This window comes from Helicoverpa armigera, chromosome 23 (assembly GCF_030705265.1).
Source record: "Helicoverpa armigera isolate CAAS_96S chromosome 23, ASM3070526v1, whole genome shotgun sequence".
NCBI classification, from domain to species: domain Eukaryota; kingdom Metazoa; phylum Arthropoda; class Insecta; order Lepidoptera; family Noctuidae; genus Helicoverpa; species Helicoverpa armigera.
In genome coordinates, this window is record NC_087142.1 from 1,545,416 (window position 1) to 1,558,311 (window position 12,896).

General features: G+C 35.9%; 1 protein-coding gene across 3 annotated transcripts; it reads right to left on the reverse strand.

Annotated features, from left to right (window-relative positions):
- Positions 1–243: 243 nt before the first annotated feature.
- LOC126053972 (chitinase A) lies at positions 244–11,612 on the reverse strand. 3 transcript variants are annotated; one of them, XM_049837459.2, is made up of 2 exons: positions 11,460–11,612; positions 244–2,073 (listed from the first exon to the last, which is right to left on the reverse strand). In XM_049837459.2, exon 2 carries the CDS (start codon positions 2,063–2,065, stop codon positions 398–400), a length of 1,668 nt encoding a protein of 555 aa, XP_049693416.2. In that variant the 5' UTR covers positions 2,066–2,073; positions 11,460–11,612; the 3' UTR covers positions 244–397. The 3 variants fall into 3 exon arrangements, with proteins under 3 accessions (XP_049693416.2, XP_049693415.2, XP_063896894.1); XM_049837458.2 differs by lacking the exon at positions 11,460–11,612 and adding an exon at positions 10,986–11,135; XM_064040824.1 differs by lacking the exon at positions 11,460–11,612 and adding an exon at positions 2,356–2,371.
- Between the last annotated feature and the right edge of the window lie 1,284 nt (positions 11,613–12,896).

Consider the following 12,896-nt stretch of genomic DNA (forward strand, 5'->3'; position numbering starts at 1 on the left):
CACTAACGAGGTCAGATGCATTATTTATCGATTAACTTTGATGAAAAATAATAGAAAAGGAAATATTTCTCTAGAAATCAAAAATATTTAAATTAGAGAGTTTTAGCTATAAATAAACTTTATACCTAACCAAAATCGGGTTTTCGTATAAGCTCATAAATAAATAATGTCATTATACAACCTTTAAATTCGCAATAACTCAAGATTATCCTATATCAAAGGAAAGTAAATAAAATCCACAAATAGTATTTTATAATAATTTTATATTACTTACACTTACACAAATTCAGTCGCTCAACATTTTTTTAATATTATGTAAATAAGATTTGAGACATTTCGCCTAAAACTAAACTTACAATTACGATCACATTTAAACACAAAACTAGCACAATATTTTTTACGCACTGTTTCCAAGACCCATATTCATGGCATTTAATATATCACCATTGTCTGCATCTATTTCCCATGCAAACAGACCACCTAGCTTATTATTCCTTACATATTTGGCCTTTTCAATTGTCGACCTAGCATCGTCATATGTAATTAAGTCACCAGTCTCCTTCCTAAATACGTATGGTGCCTGAGCCACTTTGTCATAATGGTACTCCCACTTGCCTTGAGCAATCTCATTGGCTATCTCTCTGTAGTCCACTACACCATCCTGCCAGGTACCTTTAACTGGGCCAGTAGCTACACCAGTGAATGGATTGCCATCTTTGTAACCGTTGACTCCAGTCCAACCACGGCCGTACATAGCAACACCAACGACGATCTTCTTAGGACTGACTCCCTGAGCCAACAGGAATTTGACACCGAAGTCAGTTGTGTAAGTCTCCTTGGGGTTCCATGCGGGAGCGTGTAGAGCAGCTTGGTGGCCAAGAGTGTCGTTCGACCAGGCTCCCTTGAAGTCGTAGCTCATCAAGAAGATGTGGTCCATGTACTGTTGAGCAGCCTTGTAGTCTACCACCTGAATCTTGTCCCAACCAGAGCTGATGGCTGAAGTCAGTTCGTATTTCTTGCCGGTCTTGGCAGACAGCTCGTTGAGCATCTCTCTCAGTTCCTTCATCAGCTCGACGTAGATGTGACCGTCATCAGGGCTACCGAGATCAGGGTTAGCGCCCTTACCACCAGGGAACTCCCAGTCGATATCCACTCCATCGAAGAATTTCCAGGTTTCAAGGAAGTCTTTAACAGAGTCGACGAAGCGCTTCCTTTTTACCTTGTCAGTGAAGAAGAAGAATGGATCGGCCAGGGTCCAGCCACCAACGGAAGGTAAGATCTTCAGGTCAGGTCTTGCTTGTTTCAACATCATCAGCTGGCCGAAGTTACCCTTGTAGGGTTCGTTCCAGGAAGCCAAACCCTTTTGTGGTTTCTGAAGAGCTGCCCAAGGGTCGTGGATCGATACTTTGAAGTCTTCCCTGCCACTGCATGATCGTTGCAGAGCTTGGAAACTGCCTTCGATTTCTTTCAAACTGTCGTTGATGCCATCTCCACCGCAGATTGGGATGAAACCGTAGAGAAGATGGGTAAGATTCGGGATGGGTACGCGGTCGACGGGGAACTTCCTGGGGTAGACGCCCCATTCGACGAAGTAAGCGCCAACAACCTTGCCAGAAGTCTGCTTGAAAGGCTTGTTCCTCTCTCCGATAGAGTAGTCCAGGGGTGGCAAGTGGCTACCGTCAGTATCGGCAACCACTATCTCAGTAGATTCGCTGTAGCTGCATCCATCAGCGTTGCAGAGTTCCACTTTCATTTGGTATCTGCCACCCTTCTTAACCTTGAAAGCTGCTGAGGTGGCGCTGCCGGCTCCAGACCAGAACTCCTTATCGTTGAGAAGAACCCTGGACTTGTCTGCTGGATCACCGGACCAGACGTTCCATGTGACGGAGACATCAGCAGCATCTTTCTTGGTAACTAGCTGGTTGTAGGCGGTGGCTGCTTGGTTTACTTCAATGATCGCGAAGGTGCGTTCCCCCCAGCCAAGGGACGGCTTCCCCGGCGGTGCGCACGCGGCGGTCGCGAGCAGCCCCGCGCCGATGACTAACGCCAGCATCGGACGTCCCATAACCGGTTCTAAAAAAATAAATACGAAAAAATTGGACACACACTTCTCATTAAAGAGCTGAGTTTGAACTGGAGTTGCATCTGAGTGGTATCTTTTATATACGGATCGTATTGTAGGCCAACCGCTAACATACTGGGCCCGCATTGTATGGAATACCGATATCACAGTGATTTTGATTCGTAATAATAATCATTAGCACAATTTTCTATCCCGGTCAGTAGGTCGGTCAAGGTGACTATTGTTTTTAATTGTTTACTTTTATTGTTGTTTATTAAACGTGAAAGACGTACCTTTTAGCTAAACTACTGATTCACTGTAATTTGGAAGTTGTATATCGAGAGCATGTTATGACACCTCTTCATTTGTGATCATATTAAGATAAGTTTCGTCAATATTAAACAAACGTTGTTCGCGACGAATTTGCGATCTCTGTTACTGACAGATATAAAGTAAGTGACAGAAACAGTCAGAAAACTATGGATGGTCTATGAAACTAGTCTATGCAAGAAAAAGGTTACATTACATATTTTTTATACTTGGCGACCACTTAGTAAAGTCTTGAACTATTTAAGTTATATTTAATTACGTGATTCCGAGAAATTGAGAATGTTTTTCTTCATTCCTATTTTTCTTTAAGTGCCTTTGAAATAGATGTAATTTTCCAAGCAAATCCACAGGCTACACTAGTCAATTAAAGTTAATGTATTAAATATCAGTGTCATTGTCATCTGTTAATGAGTCATTACTATTAGTCGTTTGTTGTTATAACATATACTTTTATGTAGTAAAAACAAATAGTTTTTTTTTCTTTAGGCTACAGTGTCCCACTACTGGGCAAAGGTTTCTGTAGACTCCCGATCTACTGATCCCTAGTTCATCCCGTTAACTCTTCCGGGGTTGTTTAAAAATATAATAATTAAAGCTTGGTTAATTTCTTATGTTTTGCCAGAGTCCCGCGGAACTTATTTCCATACCCGGGCAAAATATAGTATATGTTGATCGGGGAAAGTCTGGCTTCCTAATAGTGGAAAAAAATCAAATCGGTTCAGTAGCTGAAGTGTAAAAATAGACGATAAAATGTTTTCTTTTTATTACAATATTAGCACTGTTATAGTCTTTGTATTGAGATAGATTAAAAGCTAGGGAAATCGTAGTTATCCTGGTCAAAATGGTTCCGTTAAAAATCAGGTAAAACCACAGAAAAAGTTTATAGTAAGTAATTATAACAAAGTAAATAATACCCCTTAAGTAATCACCCGCATACAAAAATCCTGTATTTGGCAATGTGAAGAATTCAACATCACAGGTTTTCATATGACAGTTATGATTCAAGAATTTCCAAGATAAGATAAACTGCAATCAAGTATTGTTGACAAATAACTTGCATATTGCATTATGCAGATATAGGAATATCAACTTTGAGAAGTGGTGATAAAGTTGAAAATTTAATGGTGGTTGAGGTCTAGAATTATGTAGAAGATTAGTCTGTGTTTATTTACTTGTTATAATGTAGCGGTTTTTAATTAGTTATGTTTATGTTTCTATAGATAAAGGATGGGATTTGAAAGCATGTGTGTAATTTCCTTTAAAAAGTTAAGAGTTTTTGAAAAGAGTCAAAAAAGTTGCTAACTTCGTTTTGTAACTAACTTCTAAACTACGAGTTTCTAATTATAGCCTGTTTGTGCGCAATTATCTCACGTTTAGCTAAACCGATATTTCGGCATAATATTTCTCAGACTTATGAGAAAAGGACCACGGGCAAAAATGTATGAAGCCTGGGCTCACCCACCAACAGAGATGAGACCACTATGAATATACTTGTAAAGCACTAAATATAAAGATTTTAACGAATTTTTGAGAAGAATCCATGGGGTTATTTTGCTATAAATATTTTTCTCCGACCATAAATAAACTAATATTCTGCAAAAAGTTGTGCTGTTATGGCATTATAGGTTTTGTTATTGAACGCCTTTAACTAGTTTTAATTCCAGGTTTAATGTATACATGAAAAAAAAACAGCTGCTATCAGTTAAAAATATTTTTGTTAACATTTCAATCAATATCAATAATAATGTCATCTAAAATCCTGCCGGTGGATTAAATTGTGTGTGCCTGCCTAACCCTAGATATCATATTATTGAAATGATATGAGCACAACTTCCTACTGTGCGTCTACCTATTAGACACGAGCAGTAATACTGAGCGATGGCATCTCAACACATTTCGTTTCTGTTAACCAGAATGTATACGTAATATGAACGTGCACGAACATGTCTTGACTATATCCTTCCTCTTAATAGCCAAATCGGTCTATGAGTCTCCGAGTAATCGGTGAACATACAAAAAAAAGAAAAAAAAAAGATCTTGACGAATTGAGAACCTCCTCCTTTTTAAGAAGTCGGTTAATAATATAAATCCTGCGAATTAAGCGCACTACGACTCCTAACAATCGTTTTTTTCTACAAAACCTATTTAGGTGCATATCTTTTTTTTGCCATGGAATTGAAGGTACCCATACTAATGAATGCCATGCCAATTTTTTTCTTTTTTTGCCATGGTAATTGAAGGTGAGGGTGCCCATAGTAACAATTTTAGTACAAACAAAAACCTTCACAACGGCATATGCTATAACTCTGTTGGACAATGAGCCCAATTTGTCTCATGGTCCTTTAAGGAGGGTTGAAATCCGTTTTTTTTTTTTTTGTAAAAATATTTTATTTGTTTGTTTATGAAAGAAAATGTATGACGATTAGGGATACACATTGTAATAGTATTTTATGTTAGTCACTTAGTTAGGTCGTAGGTATGTACTTTATGTGGTCATATACCACAAAAGTGCACTGAACTTGTCATCAATGAACAGCCTATTTTCCGTCTCAACTATGACTAATAAATAATAAAATATGGGTAAGTTTGTGACTCAATTCTTAACTCAAACATAATGAAAAATAAATAGACATGTTGACCTAATTTGACAATGACTAACTTAAGTCTTTTTTTTTTAAACGGTTTTATTTTTTCCTTTTCTTTGTGAAAGAAAATACGCCAAGTGTGAGTCAGACTCGCACATGAAGAGTTCCGTACAAAAAATTACGTCACTAAAATATTTATTTCAATCTAATTTTCAGTATATTAGGTATTAGAGCGGCAACAGAAATATATTATCCAGTCAATTTTTGCTCTGTAGCTATTATAGTTCATGAATTACAGCCTAGTGACAGACAGACAAACGGATACCAAAGTCTTAGTAATGGGGTCTCGTTTCACCCCTTGTACTAAAACCAGATGATGGATTCGCTTTGTGCGGAACCCTAAAAACGATGTTTATTTAACTTCTCTCGACGTTAAAAGGGTTCTCTTTTAATATTGTTTTGTTTTCAAGAATTTTTGTTTTGTTTTAACAATAATTTTCTTTGCAAATTGAGGTCAACTTTACTCTCACTTTAAATAATAACTTTCTTTTAAAAAATAAACGAGGCTACCTACTGTTTGTTTGTATTTTGTTATTTTAGGTCATTTCAAGTTATTCACGTATTTTTTATATTTATTTTTTTATATTATTTGTCCATTGATCTGAAATATATTTTTCAGACTTCTTATACCTACATTCTATCTATTTGGTCTAGTTTTCAAGATGTTTTTTCCTCTATCCAAAGGGCCGACTATGAAAACAACAATATGAAAACCAAACCTATCTACTTCCATTATTACACCCAAAAATCTATCGATATAAAAGCAATCACTATCATAAAAAAAACTAGGGCACACTCTAATCTCAATCCAAAACAATGCATCATAAATGGATTAGCAAAAAAACTGTCACATTTTTTTATAGCTGGCAACATTTGCATACAATGCGAAAGCTTTATAATCTGTGGTCGTATTTTTGAGGTTATTGACTCCGTAAAGAGGTTATAGTGACCGGTGCAAGGGTAATGTTAAGAGGTGTCTTGGATTATGTAACCGACTGGAGCTGCCTTGAGCACCAATATGTTTGCAAAAAGTCTGTCAATTTACGTGTGGGGGACCACCCAATCTATAGTGACAGGTCACTCGTGCATTTTCGATCACATCTTTACTGACTCGAAAAATTGACAACAAGCATGAACTTACGCACAGATTCTGATGTACTATCAACCAATGACATACAAAGACATGATGTCAAAAATACATTTGACACTGTCAAATAAATAAAGACTTCTTCCCTCACAGCGCATGCCTTTCGACCCTTATTTATTCGATCGTCCCTACGAAGACTTGCTTTAGGAGAATCATAGATGCCATTGGTTTATAATACATTCGAGCATGAGCGTCTGAGCGTTTCTCTTTCGCAAATAGAAAGCTACGCTAAGCAATGGCGTGTCCAGTACTTTAAATGCTCTAAGCATTAAGGTAAGTTTACACAGAATGGATGTTTTGGTATGCGCTGTTGCATAAGTGATGTTGGCCGTTTAGAATGCAAAATAAATGATAATGGCGTACAAGTTTCGGTTTTAATGTGTACAGGAATTTTGGGAATAAGTGTTTTTTTTTGTTTTACTTTTAAATGATAATTAAGTTGAGCCTGTTTAGCCAGGATATCCAATGTTATTTAAAAAAGTAGGTACGTATGTATGTGTGTATGGAAGACGAACAAAAAGTAGTATGTGTAGAGTATCGATTGACAATAATATACTCTTAAATATTAAAAGTTTTTTTTTAGATTATTAGAGTTTGAATGGAGATGTTTTACTATGATTTTACTTTCAAATGGACAATTTACAACAGGTTATTTTATCAAAAACTTAAAACTTTTATCTAGAAATACAACTTTCCATTTTAAACTATGGCATATAATTACCATGAATCTCAAATAAACAGCTAATAAATAAAATAATAATGACTCATTTTGTTTTAAATTATATCCTAAAGTAGTATAGTCGGTCATTGTTTTTTTTTAATATTTAAACTATAAACATCCTTTAAATAAGGAAAAAGTAAAAAAATATATCGACCTATATTTTTAAACAAAACGCTAATTTCGGAGCTTTCTTAGGAAGGTTTTGACGGTTTACTATGTAATAAAAAACTGTAAACATGCATGTTGCAAGTTAAATAAAACCGGTCATGTAAGGGTTCCGTACCATCCATCCACAAATCCATATTTATTTTATTCTCGTTTTCAGCCTTTTTTATAGCGGCATCAGTAACAAGAAAATCTATGTTTTTTTTAATAATTTCTCCAGAAGTCACTGTAATATTCATGTTATTTTTTGTTTTCCCTTCAACCAAAGATCCCAACAAACATTTAACAATACAAACAAGGATGCCAGCTAGTGGTACATTAATAATTCTAGCTGCAAATGGAATGTAGCTGGCGGATTAAGTTTGCCAACCTTTGCACTGCGAAATGTAAGCGATGCATTGTTTTGCACATTAGTACTGCAGGGCTGGTGAGGGACTTCATTTTTTTGGGTGTGTTTAGTAAATAGTCAGGTATATAAATTGCAGTTGGTTGATCTTGTGTAGGATTGGCATTTTTGTCTGAACCTTATCAGCTGACAGGATTTGGCACATACCATTGCGGACTGACAAGTAATTATAGATATTATTTATGAAAAACAGCAAGTGAATACAAAAAAGAATTGCTATTTTTTAACTTTTCCTCGATTAAATTAGGTTATTTTCCCAGACCAACAACTGGATACAACAGAATGGAGATGATTTTTAAATAAAACTGCCAAAGTAGAATCCAAAACAGTTGGTAGCAAATATAAAAAAAAAACAAATGAGAACCAGGTCAACGACATGCAGATGGTCACGGCCACCCATCCACGTGCTGACCGCAACAAGGACAACTTAACCTTGATTGATAGCCTCTTACTGCGGATTTCAATAACCTAACCATCTATTGTTTTTCGATTGGAAATTGAAACTTATCGTAATTTATATGAAGCTAAGGTCTTGGCTCTTCTCCATGAGACCAACTTTTTGAAACCGTGCAACTAGTGTGACGTTTCATAAAAGCCTGCAAAGGCCTATTTGAAATAAAAAAATCACTTTGACGTTCTCAAAATTCAATAGCCAACCGCAAGACTGCAGATAGATCGATTATCGAAATTGGTTATTCCAATTTTGTGGCGGCAGCCCTGTAGCCGAAGCCGTTAGAGATTACAATTTGTATTCAAGAATTTACGATTAACGTGTATTTTAAGAATAATTTATGGAGCGTTTGTAACCTTTGAATAAGTGCAACTTGATATTATGTTAATTTTCTTTCTTGGGACCTTGTTATTAGGACCTTTCGGTTTTGATTCTGTTTTGATACAGTTATTTTAATGAACTTGAGTTGTTCTTTCTGGATAAGGTTAGACCATTTCATTGTTTATCCATGTATACTGTTATAGCCATTTATCGTCCCACTGCTGGGCACAGGCCTCCTCTCACACGGAGAAGGATTGAGCATTAATCACCACGCTTGCTCAATGCGGGTTGGTGATTTCAGACTTTATAGTCCAGGTTTCCTCAAGATGTTTTCCTTCACATTTTTATCTGCCGTTGGTGTCCAAGATATCCATGTATAACAATTTATATTTATTTAGAACATCATCATATACAGTTGATAGAATTTTCATTATCACTACATTCTCTTGTTTTATCTATGATAACTCATATTTGTTAGAAGGATACAAATAAACTTTTCCGTGAAACATCCGTCGAATAAACAATGCATTTTACCACTTTTAGCTTCCACAAACTCGCAGCCATAATTTAAATCCCTACTAATATTATAAATGCGAAAGTAAGTCTGTCTGTCTGTATGACTTGGATGACTTTTGAAGAATTCTCTTGGAAACGCGATACAACCGTACTCTATGCGGGCGAAGCCCCGGGCTAGAAGCTAGTTTCTGTATAAATGTTATATTACTTTAAGCTGGTATTCAAACTTCACGAAAAATATTTATATATAATTAAAACTGTCCGTTTCCCGCGTTTTCACCCGCAATTGCTGCCCATACCGGGATAAAATATATCCTTTGTTACTCGGGCAAATTGTAGCTTTCCAACAGTGAAATAGTTTTTCAAATCGGTTCAGTAGTTTCGGAGCCTTCAGGGTCTAAACAAGCAAACAAACAAAATATTTCCTTTTTATTATATTAGTATGGATTATATTTTGTTTAAAAACTAACGTGTAACGGAATCACGTTTGGCCGACTGCGGGGAAACGACAAAATATGACATCTATAAATAAAACGTTTTTATTGTTTTACGGCTTTGGATATTTATGTTAAGAAAATACTAGGTTTTACTCAAAAGTTATGGTCGTTTTATGTTGTGTTTAGATGTTAGATTAGGTACCCTAAAATGAACCTACCCTAGTTTATACCAGCGTACGGAACTACTCTGCGCACCTTGATAAAAAATAGCGAAAGCAGCCGTTTTCGATAAATGAGGTAGGTATATAAATCTGAAAGATTTTTTCAAATCGGACCAGTAGGTAGTTCCTAAGATAACCGAGTTGAAGGGAACAAAACAAGAAACTCTAATATGGAATCTTTTTTCTTCTATCATAGGTATAACAACTATGCATCATCAGCCTATTTAATGTCCTACAAAGGCCTATTTTCGCAGACTAAATCATACTACTTTCGCACTCATTTACCTATCAGTCATTCTTCCTGTAAATAAACTTTATTTACGATAAGCCATTTAATAGTCATACAAAAGAATCGTAAGTGAATCACTGATTGCCAAACGATTTGGTAATATGTGTAAATACATAGATAAGTTATTCCACAAAGAAATAATACTAATCAAATAACAATTAATAATAAAGAAAGTACATACATGTGATTGCTCATAAAGTTTGTGACTAAGTAACAACTGCATGAGTCGATCAATCATGAGGTTAAGTAACTCTTGCCGCGGTCAACCCGTGGATGGGTGACCATCTTGTCATGCTGAATTACTCTATGTGTCTGAAGGCACGTTATTTTGGTGGATCTTGACTATCATATGAATATCTTTGCTGAGTAGTCGTCATGGGTAGTCAGAAGCTTGAGTCTGACAACCAGTCTTACCAAGGCTTATCGACTTCCCCGGGTAAAATAGTTTGAGGAAATCAGAAAGGCAGCCGCTATATTAATTTTAATTACAATAACTTAGATGGAGAAGAACTGCATATGGTTAGACTAGATTATTTTTTCCAACTATGATGGTGTCTAACATAGTCGTTCAAAAAGGCTTTGAAAAAGTCTAGACAGGTGATTCAAAGTCTCTGAAATCAGTCCCAGGGATTCTCAACACCTAAACTAACCTCTTTCCTCCAATCAGAATAACCTATCTGAGCTTTTAACTGCACAGGTAAACAGTGCTAATTGGTATTTTGACATTTCCTAACTTAACTGATTGAAAAACACGCAAACTTACCTAGGTAAACCAAGTTTAGAGAAGCAACTATTTAGGTACCTACTTAATCCTTAAAGTTATATTTAAAAGGTAAACATTCCCACGGATTTATCAAAGAAAACAGTGTATTTTTTAAATTTAATTAGCTCAAGACGTTTGCATAAACAAAATTTCGGGGTCAACGGCCACTATTTATCGAGCATCGTTAAATGCACTTGGGCAAACATACTACTACAACCAAAAAATATAGATAGACTTTAGTACGTTGCAATAAGGTTGAAAATTCAATGGCAATTTTAGATTCACTACAAAAACATTGTACAAAGGATCCATGCTCTCGATTTGCGAAGGGACTCGTAACGGTACAAAATAACGGTTAAACAATAAACGAAGTTCCAATTTTGAATCCCGCTTCGGAACAATTCGGATGGCGATGTCGCCCGATCCGAAACGATCCCGCGAAGATTGCGATCGTCTACTACGATTTTATTTCAAATTCGAATTTAGAAGGAACAATTTGAAAATGTTTTACCTGATTGGAATCGTTCGAGAGCTTCGGATGGTTTATGTCGACTCCACTTGACCTTTCAATATCTATTTTTAACTGAATTTAATTATAAATGTCTTAATTAAAATTAACAATTTAGTCAGAACTCATTCAATAGCAAGTAAGTACTACACTACTGACACAGATCAGTATTGATAATAACATTAATCAGATCGCAGATAATACGGTATTATCACGTTATTGATACCGTTCGGCTAACCACGGGCTTCTTCGGCGAAATTCGGCACGCATTGTTTCCAATTCAAAATTGGAACTCGTATGTCATAAAAGGGCAACACTTTCACGTGGAAATTCTTTTGTGGTGTTAATTTTTCGAAAGTGATTAGAAAATGCTATCATTGCTTAATTTTATGATATAACAAAAAATATATAAAAAATACCACATAGATTTTTAATGAGAGAGAATCATAAAAATAATAGGGTAAACAAACCAATTACCGGTCAAAATCAGAACTCAAAAAAATAGGGTGCAAACACCAAATACCGTCACTGACTGACACTTCAAAACACACTTTTTAAATACACAACTTTTACGTATTTCACGTGTGTCTAAGTCCGTAGCGTATCGGCGCAGCTGCGCCCGCGCACGCCTTCCCGATACTAATGCTAGTGCACAATAGTATTGTCCAGGAAAGCATCGTAAGGGCCCGAATTAGTATTGCACTCACGAATTAAAGCCTATGTCATGTGTTCTGTACTTTATTACGGGGTACACGAATTGAGGCGACCGTGTTTTTTATTAGTGGCTTTACTGAGTAGTGTGATTTTTTCTAGAATTTGTTTTTCTTTGTGCTGATGTAAGGATTGTGTGTGTTAATGACTTGTATGACCGGTTTTTGCTCTTGTGTGAAGACGAGTAAATAAACTGCTAACGTATAAGTAGGAAAAAAGTACAAATATAAACGTTACATTAACGTGTTAACATGAAATATGTTATATGGCTAAACAATTAAACGTTAAAAATTGCAACGTTTTCATCCATTTTTTACCAAGTTCAAAAGAGGAGGTTCTTGATTTGAACTGTATGTTTTATGCGTGATTATCTCACGTTTGGCTGATCTGATTTTGTCACGATTTTCAGCATTGCACACTCAGTAGATGTTTAGGTATATTATTGAAGTCGGTTTTTATGGTTCAATCTGGATTATAGTAAAACCGCTTTCTGTAATAAAAATGTACCTACTACATTCCTTTGTTTTTACAGCTTCGACACAATCGTTTAACGTTTTTGTTATCTACATTAATATTATCATAAAAAGCAGTACAACTAGATTAACAGAGTACTAAGAATATTAAATAAACACGTTAACAGTTGCACAATACAGGTCGTTCCGTTCGGATGCGATCACGCGATCGCTATGTAATGCTCATTCATTCACGTAGGCCGTTAGTTAGCAGACAGATGTTTTATCAACATGCATCGTGTGTTATATATGCAAAAGTACGTAAAGTCTGTCTATCACGATATTGTGAATTGACGGCTGGAGGTTTTACATATAATTTGAAATCTGCGTGTGAGTTACATAGCATCATAATATTAGGTTCAGGTACTACTACTGATAAGTTTGTCAGTATTTTTTTCATCCGCGTTTTGTGAAACACAGTTAGAAATAATCCTCCCTCGATAAATAGACCGTAACGCTTTATACATTTTTAAAATTTGTCACGTATTTTTGGAGTATCAAGCAAAGAGATGCAACTCCTCAGCTTTGTGTGTTAGTTTTTGTGGCTTCTGGGCTCAGTTTGGTTGAGTAATAATTATCTGCTCATAAATTGTTCTTGTGTTCGTATTCACTATATATTAGATAAGCTTGACTGCCTCGCTAAGCGGTATGAAAAGTTTATGGATACTTCCACATAAGGTTTTTCCGATTA